Source organism: Lytechinus pictus, chromosome 17 (assembly GCF_037042905.1).
Source record: "Lytechinus pictus isolate F3 Inbred chromosome 17, Lp3.0, whole genome shotgun sequence".
Lineage (NCBI taxonomy): Eukaryota > Metazoa > Echinodermata > Echinoidea > Temnopleuroida > Toxopneustidae > Lytechinus > Lytechinus pictus.
Genome location: NC_087261.1, coordinates 9,162,717 through 9,182,501, shown reverse-complemented (window position 1 = coordinate 9,182,501; position 19,785 = coordinate 9,162,717). Strand labels below are relative to the sequence as shown.

General features: G+C 36.2%; 1 protein-coding gene across 1 annotated transcript in view; it reads left to right on the top strand.

The window, feature by feature from the left end:
* The first annotated feature begins 6,818 nt into the window (after positions 1-6,818).
* Positions 6,819-19,785, top strand: part of LOC129280354 (eyes absent homolog 1-like) — a 40,609-nt gene continuing 27,642 nt past the window's right edge. Inside the window, exons 1-2 of the mRNA XM_064112192.1 lie at positions 6,819-6,832; positions 8,005-8,129. Coding sequence (XP_063968262.1) covers positions 6,819-6,832; positions 8,005-8,129 — 139 coding nt within the window. The remainder of the gene's footprint in view (positions 6,833-8,004; positions 8,130-19,785) is intronic.

Here is a 19,785-nt window from a genome sequence, read left to right as displayed (position 1 = left end):
GGTCCAAGTCTGAATGTAATGATCAGGTGGATTATATCATCTCAAAAGCATTTAAAAGAGATTTTGTTTTGATGCATTAGGTGTTAAGCCAAAAGTTTTTTATTATGCATTTTGCATATATTTCACATTTACTACATAATTTTCATTGTTACCATGATTTCAAATATGAAACAAAGCATGATTAAATAAAAATTAGAAATTTTTTGTTCATGCTACCCAGTCCTAAAAACCCCAGCTATCATGCTGGACGACTTTCACTTTTGCTGGTCAGATCTTTAGCTGTCCTATTTAGTTGCAGGAATAAAACAATTTTCCGTGTCTGGATTCTGGATACAGGATATGACTTTTCTTTTTCTTTATTTGGATTTCTATATTGAGAGACCCATGCTTGATTAAGTTCATATTCTGTTCTACAAATTTATGCATTTTTCCTCCTGAAATTGAAATTTCCAACATTTGGGCACGAATGTCATTTTCATACAAAAATGTGATAATGGTAAAACTTTTGTGAGCCCAATATTTTGGATATCATTTGAAGTTTTGAACCATATTCTCATGACAATTACTAATTCTTTTATTCTACATCAGTTTAATGTGCATTTATATTTTGATTCTACATATCTTTGCATCATCAAGACGTATTCTTCAAGATTTTTTTCTTCATTGATATCTCTAACATCATGAGGTTATTCTCTGACTTTCGATACCTCGATCAAAACCAGGAATTTGGCTGAACACGTGTTAGATTAATCTCATCTTTGTTTCAAATGTCGTTCCTTCATGTAAATACTGTAGCCTTGTGCCTCTGCGGTGCGGACACATATTAAAGAGCGGTTCCATATTAACCGGGGACAAGCACCGCGCAGGACTGGTCCCCAGGGCCCCCTCCTGTGAGGACAATTTGTTGGGGGCTTTTGGGGGCCAGGAGCCGACCTGTCAACACCTCGGCTCGGTCGGATACTCAGCCTCCTCTCAGCGGCAGCCATAACCACAAACGAGCTGAGCCACAACCAAAATATCTCTTCCCTTGGCGAGCCGAGAAACACTGAAAATTGGATTGAGAGAAAGAGAGAGAGAGAAAGAGAGCAAGCGAAAGAGATCAAAAGAAAAGGCACGATCAAGACAGACCTAATTAAAGATAATGCACATTGTTCGTAAAATAGAAAAAAAAAGGCTATAATTCATTTGCTGTCTCCATTCTTAGGTTTTTTTTTAAAAGCACTTCCACACAGAACTGCAATCATGCTTTTAAAAATTGAAACAAATCAAACACACAAAAAAACTTTCTTTGGAATTGATCTATTCATCTTTGGTTTTGTGTTTCGAAGGATTGATATACCTGCTCAACTCAATTGAATGACTCGTTGAATACACTGTATACACACTCTACATGATGCTCAATCGAAGTGGAAATGTGACATGCAATCACCTTCTATTACCTGTAAAGCTGTTACCGAAGACTATAAGTAACAGTAGGTGGTTTCAGACCGCCTCGAAGTTCGCCAGTTCCAGGTATTCTCTGATCGGGAAATTTACCCCGATCAGAAAATACCAGGTATTTTGGCGGTGTGAAAGCAAACTACGCGTTATATCCCCGAAAGAAAATACCCGATAAATAGTAGGTACTTGGCGAAATTACGAGAACTTTCGCGGGGATTTTTCCAAGGTCGTGGGTATTTTGGCGGTCTGAAAGCAAATTACGGGAACTTTTAGCCCAGCGTGTCGTTGGGTACGGCGCCGTGCATGGGTTGCTGCTGGGCTAGTGATTTTGAATTTCGCGCCTTGCTGCTTATCAGACCATACTGCGCATGCTCGTAACTTCAGGAACTTATCCCGAAGGGTATGTTTCAGGGCGGTGTGAATGCAGGAATAATTAATGGGTATTTTTCAGCCTAAAAAAGTTCTCGTAATTTAACGGGGATTCTTGTGATCGAGGCGGTTTGAAACCACCTAGTGAAATATCTGTCAATAATTTATGGTGCATAACCCTACCTGTCTCTATTTTTTATGAGGAACAAAACCATAGCTAATCTCGGTCCGAATCTGGTCCACCTCTCTAGAATTCTTGTCAGCCAGGTGTTCTCATGGGAGTTTGATTTCTGGGGCAATTTGTTTGCATGGCAATGGAGGGCTTAATTTGATTTTGAATGCTGCAAAGTCATTGCATAAAAAGGAATTTTGATGATTATGAATATGTGTATGGACCCCTACAAAAAAACCAGCATTTACTGATAGTGGTAAACGGGTGGTAAATAAATAAATAAAATAAAATCAAACAGTTTAATAAATATTTACACATACCTATTTTTCACAACATTTACCCCATATTGCTGTCCAGAATTCAATGGTTTATAACTTACATAGTTACCATTCCTATTATTACTTACTTTGTACATGTAGTCTATACAAGAAAACCATATTGTATCATGATTAAGAATGGTGTGAAGTATGGTTGATTTCTCCAAAATTGTTTGTTGAAATACTTTTATTTGTTGAATTGGCATTGAAAATTATGGAGAATTAGTGGCCCATTTTATTGATAAAGGATGCTTGAAAATATCTTGAAGTAGTTCCATTTATAATGTAAGTGATATAGCTTGAGGAGGGGAAGGAAATTTTTATATTGAATATGAGAGGACCAATAATATTTCCCTGAGGGACCACAAATTTTATTGCATTCATCCAAAGTACAGTGTATTACACATCTTCACATTTTTCTTTTACCTATCTGATCATTTGACTGTTTGACATTTGTAAAGCAATTTTAACTTGAATACTTCTGCATTGGGAATTTAAAATGAATGTTTAAATATTTCACTGAAAAGGGATTGATTTATTGTCCAGTTATAATATAATGATTCAGTTAATATAAATGCCAATTACTTGTATATGGCCTTACAATCAGTGGCATTTACCTTCTATTATATTTTACGATATCATAACATTCCATCATTTTAGGATAATTCCTTTAAGTTAAGGTTTGTTTGCAATCATGCCCTTTCTATTCCATAGCAAGTCAATTTAGAAGAGTCACAAGGGGACATTTAACCTCTGATGTGCTGTGTGATATACTTCTTAGGACTTCACAATCTTTTGCATGTCACATAAAAAGAAAAGAACTTGGCAGTGACTGATTAAATCAATCAGAATTTGACATCTAAAAAGGCAATTATACTTTACTTCTCCTCCCTATTCATTGACATATTTTACAGGTCAAATGTCATATTTTGCAGGGAGTCTTGAGCTGAAGTTTTTGTAAATGGGTTAACCCAGTTTTATCACTAGATGCACTCTGAAAAGGGTCAAGGGTCATGATTGGGAGTTACAGAATTGGGATGGTATGAATAGATGTTAAATGGATGGATGGATGGGGGGGGGGGGGAGGGATGACTGATGAATGTTACATTATTACGAAGCATGTTGGAGCAGTGTGATGAAAGACAATATTAGAATGTTAAACAAGATGTAGGCCTAAGGGAACAGAACTGGCATAGAAATATTTTGGTGACTCACTCATTCATTACAAACGTAAAAAAGTGAATTTCTTTCTAGAAGTGCCAAATTATATAGTTATAAACCGGGGGGGGGGGGGGGGGGGGTGCAAATAGTCTGCTGGGCAAACCCTTCACTCAAGTTAAGGGTCTGAATGTGAGCAGCCTACTCATGCCTTGTGTACTGAAGGCTGCAAGTTTTGTATGTGCTAGTCTTTGCATGGAGGCACACTTGTTGATCAAAGTTCCAATCAGGGTCTGTGCCTGCAGACTAGGCCTATAGGGTGCAAATGAGGCACCACTTTCAGAGAATGGGTGGGGGTGGGGGAGCAGATAACGTCTGAAAAACGTCTGGAAAAAACAACACTTTGGCTGTAGTTATTTCTCCCATTGTCAGTCTCATTTTCGTCTTTATTAGGCCTAAAGGTTTTGGTCACAATTTTCCATCTTTATTTCAGCAATGTTTTAAATTTTGATCATTATTTTTTCTTTGTTTGACACCCTTATGTCAAGGCATGTATCATGCCTCAACCAGCCAAAACTACCCTACATACATTGTATGTGTTTACAGCTATTTGTAGCCCCCCCCCCGATATTTGTTTGCTTGTAATTGTATAAAGGCAATGAGTTCACCATTATTTTGATATACGTAGAGATTATAGAAAAAAAAAGATAAAGGGGTTTATTATTCTAGGTTCATTATGCCAACCATAACTGTCATCTACAGTCTAGCACAATTTATGTTATCAATCTAAATTGAAAGTCTTTTTGTTTTTTTACCTAATAAAAATGAAATCATTGAATGTGCTATTTGGCAAAGTGCCGTGCCAATTATAATTTGAACTCTGCAATTGTCCTCCCATAAATGTAAAGTAATTTTGAGGAAGGTAAATCATATTTAGCGATGTTTCTTCGAGGTTTAGTTGAGCTGTCTAACTTAAATCACGTTGATGGGGGTTGACCTTGCATTTAATGTGTAGATATAATACAGTAAATCATTGTTCTTCTTAACTTAAAGGCAACTCTTGTGTATATTTTGCCTGTCTTATTCGGTGATATTTACGTGAATGTGAAACTGGGCATTTCACATTTGCATTTAGTGACTGGAATCTGTCTTTCCAACTTTATTGTTTTAGGAGTTTGGGTTTTACCATTGGTTCAGAATTAACCTTGTCTCTTAAAAAAATGTGTCTTTTGTCCATAGGGGTGTATTTAAAAGTTTTGTGAATATAACTCTACCATGATTGAGTAAAGTTGCAATGATGCAATTTTTTTCATTTTTAAAAACACCTCATGTCTTTATTTAGACTTATGTATGTACCCAGGGAGCAAGATACATGTGCTTTTCGTGTAAGAGTTCAGATTTTGAGAATGCGCTTTGAAATTTCTCTAGTGTGTAAAATTACTTCTTTTCAAACAACTATCGTAAGGCGTTCTTAATCATTCTACGTGTCAGGCTGATCGAGAAACAATTTGATTTCAAATGAAAATGTTTAACATCCATCCATCATTTAGCTTTAGGCCAAATGATTTAAGTTATTGATATGCCCTTTTCCGGACCTCCATACAGTATTCTTGGAATTGTGTTCCGTTGGATTAATACATAATTAATGAAGACTTCAAAGTTTCCAATCCAATTCCTGCCAATAGATATCTTGTTGCCATGGTAATATTTTATCCCGTTCACAACAATGGCTTTAAGAAAACCCAAATGAAGATTCCACAGAGAGATAAGAAGTTGGAAAAGAAGAGGGAAAGTGCAGTCGAAGTTCAAAGTGTATCAATATTTGATTTTATGATAAGAGGCTTTGATAGACTGTCCTTAGGATTAGTCTGTTTGTTGTAAAGGGCTGCAGCACTTCTTCATCTTCACTAAACAAATATTGTTTCTGGTAATAAAGAGATGTTATCTTTGGATCTATTCAGCACAGTTCATACAGGATACAAGACCAGAATTCAGGTTAAAATTGGAAAATATAAATATGTAATGTACTGGACTATTAATGAGTCAAAATGTGTATTAAAATGATTTAAAGGGGTAGCTCACTCAGCAGAAAGATGATTTGAATAAATCAAGAGAAATAAATGTTTTATGAAAAATACGCAGAATTTAAAGATGATATAACTTTCTTAGTTTACTTCTTATTTGAAATGAATTTCCAGCCTTATGCTTTTTTTTATTTTTCTCAATTTTTGAATCAATGTTTTTTTAAAGTGGATTTCTTGGTTTACCAAGAAGTTAAAATGTTTGAATAAAAAAGATGAAAGTTTCAGCTGATTCTGACTAGAATTTGGATTACAATATTTTGTGTGGTATTTAAGTAGATATATTCAATTAAAATGTACATGAAATGTGTTCCCAAGAAGAATGAAGATAGTCAACTTTGATTATGTATCACCCGAGCATTAATGCTATTCTCGTTTGACCAGTCAGTGTTAAGCAAGAGTGACTGTGCCTCCAAAATATAATACTAAGTATTCCCGCAACGTACTGAGAAAACTTCAAATAATTGTAATTTATACTAAGGAGCTTTAATCACATATTGAAATAATTCACGGAATGTCTTTTTGCACAAACCCCTGTTTGTGAAAAGTAATGATAATTACAGGTAACTCTTCCCACGTTGACTTTCCATAAGTCATAAATTCGCCAAGTCGATGCAATTTTTTAGACAAGATTATTCAAAATAATTTTTATGTGTTATATACCTCTTCTAAGCCAAATTTCTCCTCAGTTGAACAGATTCTTGTGGTCCTAGAAGACTTATGCAGAATTAATTGTATTCTCAGATCTTGTGTAATGCATGTTATTTCATTTCATTCATTTCGTTTATTTCCTATTCTCATCAAAGACAAATACATTCAAATAAAAAATAAAAAAAAATAGATAAATGTAAATACAAAGAATATGAAGAGGGGTAGCAGAGGCCTTTACCGTGTGAATTTTATATGCTCCTGCGTGCTTCCTAGGACTAGGATATTATTCATAGAGCCTAAATAAATGAAACATAGATGGGTTGACCAAAATGGATCATTAAACTCCTTTGACCTATGATATATTCGAATGTCCTTCAAGGATTTCCTTGGTGTATAAATTCACCCTGTCATGATCCCCGTAATAATGCGTTTCTCATGACATCTTGCTTTGACAAGCAATTATCAAGAGAAGGCATACGAAAATTGAAAGTTTTGTTCACGGAATGAGAACACTAATGTCCTCCCTGCTGCGAATCCTATGTAATTTCTCTTGTCCTACGCCTGCTAAAACGGAACAAAAATCTAGTTTTTATTTTGATGCGTTACATGGTGATATATGTAGGCCGCACCATGGGGTATAAGATGTAGGTCGTTGCGTAGTAGAACAAACAGCGGGAATACTTCCAACTAGGTTAAGGCTGCGCTGCTAATGGACTGTTATGATGAAGGTGTTCCTCATTTGGATTATGCTTATATCTTCACTATTTCACCGTGCTTAAAATCCAATTGTTCTAAACTGGTGGGTAGAAATTTAGATCTAGGCCTATATTGATATAATTCAAGGTTATTTTGCCCAGTTTTATCTCTAACTTTTTTCCTGGAAGGAAGTTGATATGAGCATATATTACACCAGTTATACACCGGAAATATGAATATGAACTTGAATTATAACATGATACCTATGTGCCACACCAAAGTCACAAATAGGGGGCTCTGGAAACAAAACTTGGTCTTAAATTGGTGGTCTCCAGAACTATTATGGGATCAACAATTGCTAAAGATGCAATGCTGCGGAACTTACCACATCAGAAATGGGGGTCTCCGGAACTAATCTAATGATCGTAGCGGCCTATGCATATCTCTATGTAGTGGTTGTGTAAAGCGTGCCTGCATCATGCTAGAATCATATCAGGCTAGTGCTATAGCTAGCTGTAAAGCGCGGGGAGCTTCAGCGGCCCGGCGCTGATCGAGCTTGTCGCTCCGTCCAGCTGTGTAGTTCATGGTGGGTGTGCACTAGAATTAGGAACCACAAATTTGAGGGTTTATGGAACGGAAAAAAGTAAGAAATTACATGGTTTCTAAATTGGTGATGTTCTGGAACAGAAATCTTAGATGAAAATGGGGGTCTCAACCACGGCACATATGTATGATTCATTTATACTAAATGCCCCGCCCGGTCATCACTCACCTAGTCTGTCATGCAGATTCTTCACTTGAGTTAAGTGTCTGAATACGCAGCCTACAATGTGATGGCTCTTTCGCACAACAGCAACAAGTTTTATACCTGTTTAGTCTTGTGCGAATACCCACTTGTTCATCAAAGCATCAATCAGGGTCTGTGCCTGCAGACTACCACTCGCCAGTAATGTATTGAGTCCTGAGTGAAGTCGTTCATAAAGTCATACTTAATTTACTAAACTGACAGTTTCATGAAGTGGCCCCCTGGTCAACTTCTTATAATATAAAATGAATGAAATATTAACTGTTTAATTGATGATTAATTTTAAAACATTTATTTCCTTTTCTTTTGTATTAGGTCTCTTGAAATCCAGCAGCTGTCGAGTCCTCACAGCCAAGTTTCTAATGCTAACGGGAGCTCTCCCCAGCATGCGAACTCACCCGATAGTAATAACTGCTCAGTGACTTCAAACGGCACCGACAGTAAGTGATAACAAGTTACAACAAAAATGAATGAAATTATATATGCATGCTTACATACAAATGTACAGAGGCCTACATCTTTTTCTATATATATATATATAGATCAATTTATAATACACGTAATATATCTTTACAAATGAAATCTATGTATAATTTTTTTATCACTTTAATACAAAAATTGTGCATTTATAAGTGAAAGTATGTATTGCAACAGTGAAAGGTTTTTTTTCTCCCACCTTTGTCATAAGTATTTACATTTTTGCAGATTAAAAAAAAAAGTTTCTGAAGTCAGATAAAGTTATGAAATATGAATACATGTGCATGGATAACAATTTTTTACCAAACTTTATTACTCTAGGATTGATTATTTGATGACACTACTGCGCTCCCATAAATCATAAACATGATAGCAATCATTGTTATCAATTGCCTTGTATTATACTTCATTGCATTTGTCAGATATATGTATTATGAAAGTGAAACTTGTGTCTTTACTTTTCATGTTGCAAGGAAATAAAAACATTCTGGCAGTTTGTGTTGGAGCTTTGCTGCTATATTTAATGCCAAAAATTATAAACTGAAACTGTCAAATAAAGATGATTTGATATGCCAAAAATTATAAACTGAAACTGTCAAATAAAGATGATTTGATATGCACCACTTAGCAGTTGGTCTTTATTGTAAACTCCTTTTCTATCTCAAGTAATGTTCACAGAATTACTTCTAAAACTGTTACAGTGAACTTTTGACCGTTCATGCTTTTCAAACAAAATTGGTTCACTGAACACATATGGTTTTCCTCATGTATTTCCTTGCCTTATAATTATGACTTCTCAAATATCTTCATAAATTTTGGACTATATCTATCAAATTGTTTAGTATTTCTCTCTCTGTAAGTCAAGTAGTGTAATGAGTCAGGACCGCCTTGCAATCGGACATGGTTTAGAAATAGAGTTCTCCATAGCACCCTACAAACTCTCCCTAGACCACGTCTTTTTCCTCTTTTCCAATCATGCAGAACATGACCAGAAATTGTTCCTATTTCCTCGCCATTGATCCCGACTATGATCTCTATTAAAATGGGCACAGGGTTTTTATTACCTTTGTCGCGCTGAGCTTGATTCATCACATGAGGTGATAAAAATGCAACTTATTTTGGGATGATTTTGAAAATTTTAAGTGATTTTGACTCGCCCTTCAACTCAGAGTTTTATCTGTAAGCATTCGTGCATGACCGTGGCGGAATCACACTTATTTCTGTTCCGCTTTGTTTCTTGTAAACTGCGTTTTTCCCCCATTGCTACCCGAAAGGCTCTGTGGAACTTGAACTTTTTAAAAGTGACCCCTTTCATGATGATTTTATGATTAAGAGTAAATGTATCATGGAAAGCAAATCTTATCTTCTACAATTTCGTATTATTCAGTAGTAATTCTTGCAATATTTATATACCTGTAATGCAAAAAATTTTGCATGATCAGGAAATCATGTAAGAAAGTCTTACCAAAACTGCTTGTGAGTCTTTTTCATTACTTGCTTTGTTGAATTCGATTGTAATCATTTCTTTATTTAGAAAAAAGGCAGTATACAAATGAACAAAGTGAAACAATTGAAAAGTAACAAGCAAAACCAGGTCCATGAACTTATACTGGTTCAAGGCAGGATGAAATGTACATAATTTTTTTTTACAAAGACATAAAACATTGATTGCAAACAAATGCAATCATACAATAAAACTGTTAAGGTAAATTTGCATTAACATTAAGAAGAATTGGCTTTAAATAGGGACTTGCTTATATGAGCAAAGGTACATCAAACATGACATCGACAATGGAGCATTCCGTACATCCGTTATGGTAACAATAATTACACATAATAAACATAGTATTTTACATTAAGGAAGGCAGAGGAGAGAACCCTCCAAAACAGGTTCAGTAATTCAGTTTATAATGTGAAGCATAGCATGGATAATCAGATGTAGGCTATCAAATCAAAATACCAGATGAGTTGAATATTTAACAAAAAATATAACTTAAAAGGATAAAAAGATTGTAAAGTTAAATGATTTTAAGTTTGAATGGATGAAATTGAAGTTCATGGTAATCCTGAAGAGGAAATAAGAACAATGATTTTTTTTCTAGAGGAAATGTCACTTCTGACAAAGAATTGTCAGGTAGCTGGCAAATAGAACATTCCTTTAAAAAAATCAAGATCATGAACGAGTGACGCTTCTGTGGAAGTTCTGCCAGTATTATTAAAGGAAAGGCTTAGTATTAGCCTCCACGAATAGACACCCTCAAGAAACATGGATTACATATCCACTCACTCTCCTTCATAATCTCACCATCTCCTTCATAGCTTCAGTTGAAAGCATCTTTCCTTAATGAAAAAGAATGCCTCCAAACGGCATTTCCACAGAAGGAAGTCATCTTTTTCTTCTCCATCAGCCACCAAACTTCAAGCCTACTACACCAAAATTAGGCTGTTGCGAAAGTGAAGTACATGGCATACATAAATTTGTGGGTGTGAGTTTCAACGATTCTTCTCCGTTAAGAACAGAATAAGGAAAGGGAAATGAAAATGGTCGGGGTGCAATTTCCTTAATGCGAAAGATACCTGGTCGGGATGCATCGTGTGGATACCGAATATTGAGTATCGTGTTGTATAGTTACAGGGCATTGAGTGGTGTAGGAAACCAGTCAGAAACTTTAGCACTACCAGGAGCCAGCAACTCGATGAGAGTGACTTTTTCTTTCTCGCTTGGAGCTTTATTTGAAGAAGAGGGAGGATTGAATGAAACACGGAAACAGAAATTAGCTGTGAGGAAGACAGTATGAATGGTATATCAAGATCATATTTGTTGATTTTAATGGATCTTTCTCTCTCTCTCTCTCTCTTTCTTTTATCTTGCTCTATCTTTGCCACTTTGCCATTTTCATATTTTGCCTGGCGCACACCTGTTGCAGACCTAATATCATCCAGGTTTCTTCTCTCTATTTTTTCCTCCATCTTGTATGCTATGGAGATTTGTTGTATAATTTCTACCCATCTCTCTTTCTGTATTTCATCCCCTCTCTGCCTTTCTGTCTCTTTACCTTCGTGGAAGGCTTCAGAATCATATGAATCCTCTATCCATGGAGCTATCTGTGTTTAATAGCTCCATGCTCTATCCGTACACTTCATCATCTGTAATAGCTCCATGACTTCACTATGGTCTGTGTGCCTATGAATGTTTTTAACAGAAATATGGCGCAACATAAATGCTGTGGATCATCAACACACTTATCTTTTTTCCAATGACATCCCACTTGAAATTGAATGTGTATAGGCTCGTAGTATTTCTTCCAATCATAACTAGTGAAAAGTAATTTTAAATCAATTAATTAAAAATAAATAATATTATTGAAGATACTTGATGTTTTCATCATGGAATATGCATGAAATGTGAAATGGGATGGTGTAGTGTTTTTTTACTATGTAAAACTGACAAAATCATCTACTGGTAATAATGAAGCGAATGATACGCATTGACTTGTATCGCACTGTCTATTCAGACCTCTTGAGTGAGTTTCAGATTCAGTTGCTGTAGGCCGGCTGTGGCTTCCAATGCTTCATACATTTGGAGGGAGTAATTATGCCAAGTGCCCATTCATTCAACTCTCCTGGGTAGGGTGCAGCACAATGTTGATGAGGTTCTTGCTGATGAAACTAATGCCTTGGCTGGGATTTGGGCTCGTGACCTGCTGCTTGAAAGGCGAGAGTCAGAACCACTAGACCATGACGCTTTCACACCTTTTCACTCACCTCACCTGGGTAGAGTGCAGCACAATGTTGATGAGGTTCTTGCTGATGAAACTACATGTAATGCCTTGGCTGGAATTTGGGCTCATGACCCTCAGTTTGAAAGGCAAGAGTCAGAACCACTCGACCATGACGCTTTCACACCCATTTTACCTCATTTGGGTAGATCGATCGAGTGCAGCACAATGTTGATGAGGTTCTTGGTGATGAAAACTAATACCTTGGCTGGGATTTGAGCTCATGACCCTCAGTTTGAAAGGCGAGAGTCGGAACCACTGGACCGTGACGCTTTCACACCCTTTCACTGACCTCACCTGGGAAGGGTGTAGCACAATGTTGATGAGTTTGTTGCTGAAGAAACTAATGCCTTGGCTGGGAATTGAGCTCATGACCCTCAGTTTGAAAGGCGAGAGTCGGAACCACTAGACCAGAACGCTTTCACACCTCCAAATTGATATAACAGACCCGATGGCAAACAAGTTTAAATTGTTCATGGTTGGGATGATATTTTCATGTTCTACAACCGACTATTTTTATTTCACATATTTATAATCGTCTGTGAATGTATCAGAGCTTCGTTTCTCACCAACTTCTTTCACGAGTTTTGCGTGGAACATACCGGCCGATTCTCAGCCCCGTCCCCTCCTAGTCAAAACAGAAACCCAGGTTATGAACACACCCCTTTTGTTGTGAGATCAAGCGAGGGCAGGCTTAAAACACCAAGCAGAAGAAAACAAAGCGAAAATAACGACCCGATGAAGGATAGCTACCTAGGGATGTTCTGGTTTAATGGACCATTGCGAGAGAAAGACCGGGATTTAGATCAAAATTGTGTCAGATTCTTCAAAGGAAAGATTTGAAAGCCACGATCTTGGCTCGAAGGAAAGTTCCGCTCCATCTTGTCTGGTCAAGCAGAATTAAATTTTCGCAGATTTTTTTTCCCAAAAAAATTTTCTTTCCAAATTGATTCGGTATATAAATCTAGAGTAACATGTTGCAGAGCAGTTTGTTTCAGGATTTTTTCCTTCCAAATAATCCATTATATCTTTTTTTCTTAGAATTGTACTTCACGATTGTTTAAAATTAAATCTATGGAATATGATTTGAGCAAAATAGATAACGATGGCTGGACTATTACAGCTGTAAGATATCACAATTCTGTTGACACCTCGAAAGACGGTGACCTATATTTTCACTGAGCATTCTAACAGCATGCCTACTTTCCACTCTATAATTTGACCAATTAGGTGCGTGACATTTATATAGACATACAAAGAGAGAAGATTTGAACATGTAGTTTTGATGATTGCCATTCCACAGTTCCCTTTCTAAATAAAAGCCACACCCTTTTATATCTGTTTTCTTGTTGACAACAGCCTTTGTCCTATATCAAATCATGAACTAATTCTTAACACTTTGGTTAGACTGATATGAAATATGAAGTTCACTTAATATTTAAGATGTACTCTTTGCTGAAATTTCTTCCATCCTCATAATGCAGGAATGTTTTTTTAAATATATATTTATTAGTGATTTCATTTGGTTCAGTATCCATTTATTTAATTATTATTAGTATTGTGTAATGGTCAGCCCCGTAAGCGGAAAAAGTTCAGTGTATATTGGGCCCTGCATTAAAATGAACATAATGGCAATAACAATGATGATGATGATAATATTAGTATTAGTAATAATAATGACAACAACAACAATAATGATAAAATAATAATGATAATGATAATAAAATAATAGTGATAATAATGATAATAGTAAAGTAATAATAATAATAATCATCATAATGGCAAATAAAAATGAAAACATAAATCATAAAAAAAATTTCCTTTCTCCTGTCCCCTATAGCAAGACATGAAATATCCCATTAACATGTAATCTATGCGCTGTACATTACTTGTTGCCATGTCAGGAAAAGCTCCCAAAAGTACTCACGAATGAGATTTCTGATATAAATTCACCACCCCCTCTGCCCCTCCCTATATCAACCCTGAGTCTTTATCCCACACTCAGTGCCCCTGCCAATCACTTAACCAGCACTTGGTTTCAACTAGTCGGCTGTAACCATCATCTAAGTGTCGCTCTCTTTTAATAGTTGTACATCTGTTTGAGTTAGGGTTTACTTTGAGCTTCTGTTGAGAGTGGTTATCACTCAACACACGTCCATCAGGCTGAGGCAGCACTTGATAATCTGTGATGCTTTAACAACGAGAAAGGAGTTCCACTCTCATTTTGCTACCTATCAGCTTTTCCAGCACATCTTTCCTGTTCTATTCATCTACGGTTGAATATAAAGATACAAAATGACACAATTTCAATATGAAAAATGTATCATTATGCATTAATTTTGTTCTGAGGAAAGAGAGTTTGCTGCCTCAATCCACATTTCAAGAGAGCCATAAAAGGTGAACTCAAACATCAGCGGCCATCCAGGTATTATATAAAAAACTAATACCAAAAACACATAAGCAAAGCTTTTAGTGTTAATTTTTTACATACTGAATTATTATTGTAATTTTTTTTTGGGGGTGGGGGTAATAATGACTATTTCCATTTCAATATTTTCTTTAAATCTTGCTTTCCTCAATGCACCATTAAACTGTTATTTTTTGTACAAATTTGACTTGAAAATAACAATTTCTAGGCCTTTCTAGTAAAGTGTGTTTTTTAACCTTATTCTTGTGTCTGTTTTTTTTTTACTTTAAAAGTTAAAACCGGCAAAATTGCAACATACAGCTGCAAGGGGTCATCTTTTTATTTTCACTTTAAAGTTCACTTAGTAACAAGAGAGACTTTAGCCTCTAAATAATTGAATAATGAGTGATCACTGATGATTATAATGATTATGTGATAATAATGAAATTGCCACTTATACTGATAAAAATGATGATAATAATGAACTTTACTACATGTTTTTCTTTTGAAAAAAAATATCACATTTTTATGCAGGAAGATTGTCGATTTTCATTTGAATCATAATCTATTCCAGCACTAATATGAAGACATACTAGTGAATGTGAAGGTGTTTGTTTACCATTACCAATGCTAGCAGAGAGGGGGAGAGAGAGAGAGAGAGTGAGAGAGAGAGAAGGGCAAGGGTGGTGGAGTAAGAGCTAATATTTACACATATTGTGGACAATTTTAATAAAGTGAAAATGTGTCATTCTTTGATGAAAAGGACTGATGTTTGCATGATATTTCTTCATTTTCTATTGTAAAGAAATATTGGTTACTATAGTATTGATCTTCCTTCTCTCTTTCATAATACACTGAGATATTTAGGAGTGCGTTTATGCGCCACTTTTTTACACTAGAATCATGTTCTGAATCACGATTCTGTAGAATCACGGTTGCGTTTTAAACTGAAAATAAACGTCTTTCAAATCACAAACATGAAACACGGAAAAAGGGGCGTTTGGAAAGGCGTTTCTGTAGAATCACAAACGAAAAAGGTTGTATAAACGTAATCGTGATTTGAATCATGATTCTATGACATCATTGTGTCTGGCTACTTCCGGTATATCTGCATATGCTCAGTGTTTGGGTCAAACTGCGCGCTGTCCGAGGAGAAACAGCATTGGAATGAGAGTCGTCTAAACACTGATTCTGTGGTATTATGATTCAGGTTTGTGTTTTGAATCGTGATTCAAATCATGATTCTGGCTTGAGGTCGCATAAACGCACCCTTATACCCCTTTCATAAACCCATCCTCCAATTAGCCGCCTAAGAGTAATGAGGATAATTCAATAAAAATTGCGTTCACAAACTCCGAAAATAATCTGCACTATTTTTACGAGCGCCCGTCCTGGAAAAGGCGGATAATCGTCATGACAACTGCACATGCCCCCTCCGATGCGGTTGTGTTGGAAAAGGGTGACCTTGTGACCGCACCATGGCAATTATTCGCATTATTTGGAAATGCGTTCATAAAGTCAAAATCTGGTCCCGATGCCGCTATTATGCGGATAATTGCAGCATCAAAATAATGCGGATAACTCTGATCCTCCTCCGATTTTACGACCAAATTATGCTGCTATTAGCCGCATAATTGGGTTTATGAAAGGGGTATTAGAGAATTCTGAAAAAAAGGGACCCTATCAGTGAATTTAGACTCATATCCTGCCCAAATCTTCAAAACCTTCAAAAGTCCTTATCAAATCATTTTCATAAGTATTCAAATAATTTGTTAAAAATTAGGAATATCTTGCAGATAGAGATGAAATATAGAGCTAGTTTTTATTTTCACGTGCAAGATACTAGATTATAGGTGTCATTGCAATAAAAAATGTTGCAATTTTTCATCAGTCATAACCCCTCCCCCCCCCTCCACTCAGATAATTGTATGTGTCGTTGGCCTGAGCTGCCTGACACTTTATTTGGGCCTGCACTGTGAACCAAATTTCCACAATGATTTTTCACCGTTTTGAAGCAATTGTGTAGGCATTTACCATGCTCTTTTTACAGGGAAATGGTTTGGGATTTTTCCTGTATTGCAGCCACTAAAAAAAATTATATTGCAATTGGAGAACAAATGTGAGAAAAAAGAAGAAAAACAGTGAAAGGCAATTCTTTAATTTATATCAATTTGCACATTGTGATCAAGGAGCTTCATTGGTGTGATAAACTCTCCGGCTTGTGCACTTATGAGTGCAAACTGCGTAGCTCTTGGGACAACCCAATTCAGCTTTATAGCAGCTCTTAGAACTGTGAATGTAATTTTGACGTTGTTTTGTTTGCATTTTCTTAGAGATTTGAAAAATAAATGAAAGGAATTCATTTCAATTCAATTCAGTTTTTTTTTCCACTGGTATGATATAGGCTTGCATATATTGAAGAGGAATCTACATAGGGTTAAAACTAGAAGTTGAGAAAGATTGAAGATAGAGAGGTACGATGATTTCTCTTCCTGTCGAGCTCTATACAAGCCAAGTCTGTATAAATATCAATACATCAATCAGCATCGTGGCCTCAATCTAACTCTATTTCTTGTTATTCTTTGTTCCTTTTTCAAGGCATTTCACTGGGCATGAAAGTTACTTATTCATACCCCATTTCTCTCTCCAGCTCTAGATGGGTTCTCATCAGCCTCAGAGTCTGGGTCCCGTAACACAAAGGTTAGCTAGTAATCGTACGCTTGATTTTCACGATCAATTGTACACTGTAGGCAATGCAATCAATCTTAAAAATTGTTCTACGATCATTGCTAAGCTTTGTGTTACGGGCCCCTGATAAGAAATAATGCAAGTTCATTTGTATTTTGAAGATTTAATTAGCACAACTTATGGTGAATTTTTGAGGTTACAAACTGTAAGTAAATTTTGATTTTTGCAGCATATTGGGGCTCTCGGCGAAGTATTTTTTAAATGAGCATTTGAAGGTACCAGAGGACAAGGTGTTTATGTTTCTTTAATTAGTGAAAGCAGAGAAATGCCAAGACAGATGAAGGGGTTTATAACCTAAACTTTTGAGGATGAAGACCACCGCAAACCTTATGACTGGTCCATGATCCGAGTTTGGAACAAATCACATTTTGCTTTTTTTCTGAAAATATGAATGAAAAGTATCTTTTTTATTTGAGGTTCAAATTAATTGAAAGAATACTAATAATACGTAAGGTATGCGGTGGCCTTAAGAATGAAAATGACCATGAGAATTATTAGAAGTTTGAGCAAAAATGGGAGGGGAGCAGAAGAATGGGAGGGGAGTAGGGGAGTGGAACCGGGGTAAGAGGTTGAGGAGGAGGAGGAGGAGAAGGAGGAGAAGAAGGAGGGAGAAGAAAGAAGAGGATGTTAATGATGAGGACAATGATGATGAAGAAGATGAAGATGATATGCCGATAAATTTGATGATTATGATGATTGATATTTACAGCTTATGAATGGGTCCATAATTAAAAATTCAAAAGTGCAGATTTAATTTTGTTTTATACAGTAGATTTTTCTTAAATTTTTTATACAACGATCCATAATTTGAGTTTTGATTATTTTCAGCAGTTTGGACCAAAGTATTGTCTCGGCACAGTCTGACATCCACTGTATGATTGATTTTATAAATTGCTATTTCAATCAATCATGAATTTCCCTGCTTCTCTGTGGCTCTCTCTTTCTCTCTCTCTCTCTCTCTCTCTCCTTGTATCCCTCTCCATTGATTTCATCTAACTCAATCACATTTTCTCCTCAATCGTCATGTATAACCTGTAGGCAGGGAGAGTTTATCCTTCTCCCCACCCCTTCCTCGTTGCCATGGCAACAAACCCTAACTGAACCCTAACATCCCAGCCCAACGTCTGACTTTGTACAACCTCTCAACTCGTTCTGTCTCTCATATTCTGTCTTCTTTTTAATATCCCTTCTTTCTCTCTGACTTGGAAATATTCTACCCGTTTCCTTTCTTCCTTCTTCTCTCTCTTTCTATAGATTTTTTTTCATTCTCTCCTGTAACCTTTCTATCTTTAAAGCCCTGTTCATAATCATGCACAAGTAAGCAGTATTGCAGGACTTGGCCTGACTTAACCCCATTCTCATTATACTTTCTAAAACTAGTTTACTGGAAACCGGTTCAGGAAACCAGTTTGAAAATTGCATTGCTAGCTTTCCCATTTGATCACCTGAAAGTGGTTTTCAAAACCACTTCACGTAAGGCGGTCTTGTTGCTATGGGAACACTCTCAGTGGGGTGACATGTTTCGCGTGAAATTTGAAACCACAGCGTAGGCAGTCCACATACAGTATGTGGAGTAGCGCGCTCGAAATGTGCGAAGATCGCTTCCCGAAGAACGGTTGTGTCCTCACACTAAAACCATTTTTAACGAGGCAAAGCGATCTTCAAAACTACATTGGGAGGTGGTTTTCCGAACCGGTTTGGAAAATCGCTTCCGAGACCGCTTCGACCATTCTCATTACACGTTACTAGTTTCTAGTAAACTAGTTTTATGACGGCAGTGAGAATGGTGTCTTACTCTTTTTTACACAAGGTATTGTCTTAGTGTTGTCTGCTTAACTTTTAAGAGAGAGTTACATCTAAGGTGATTTTGTCAACACTTAAAATGATAAATTGAAATGTCAGGATTAATTCTCCTGCTGTGACTCAACAAAATAAATTCCAACATTAGAAACAGGAAAGACGAATGTCTTGCAAGAATTTATGAATAAAACATCAGCCTTTTAGTATAAAATAGATTTTTATCTCAAAAAAAGGATTATGCATTTATTTTCTCACAAATAGAGAGAGAGAAAGAGAAATTACACAAAAAGTATTAATTATGTTCAAATTGTTAACATCATAATGTATACCTTTTTTTGTCATTTTCTGACAGTTGAAATGAAATCCTCATTACCTGTGCATGTGTTTCATTCTGCTTTCAGTTCTTTTTCTTCATTTTCTTTGCCATGTATGACCAACCTCTATCCCCTCCCTATTTCTGTTGTTTCTGGTTTATCTCTGGGCCGTTTCACACGTGAATCTTGAATCATTGTAATGATGATTGCAATTCATCTTTAGAATCATCAGACCTTTCACACGGACAATTTGTACCGTAATTTGAGTGAAATTTGAACTGGAATCCACCTCCAGAGTAGAATTTGAATTCATGATTGTGGTTAACGTAAGTGATTCTAGTTGGTTTGACACATGCTAAAAATTCGTCATTAGCCTTATTTTTCACTGGAATCATTCGTATGATTTTTACCTTGTGAAAGGGGTTATGCTAGGGTCTTTGATGGGGTCTTTGTGGGGTGCAAGGCAGGTGAGAACAGGTGGAATGTCCTCACATTCCATCATGAATCACAACTCTCTTATTTAATCATCTTCTATCTAACTCATTTATCTCTATTTTCACACCTTTCCTAT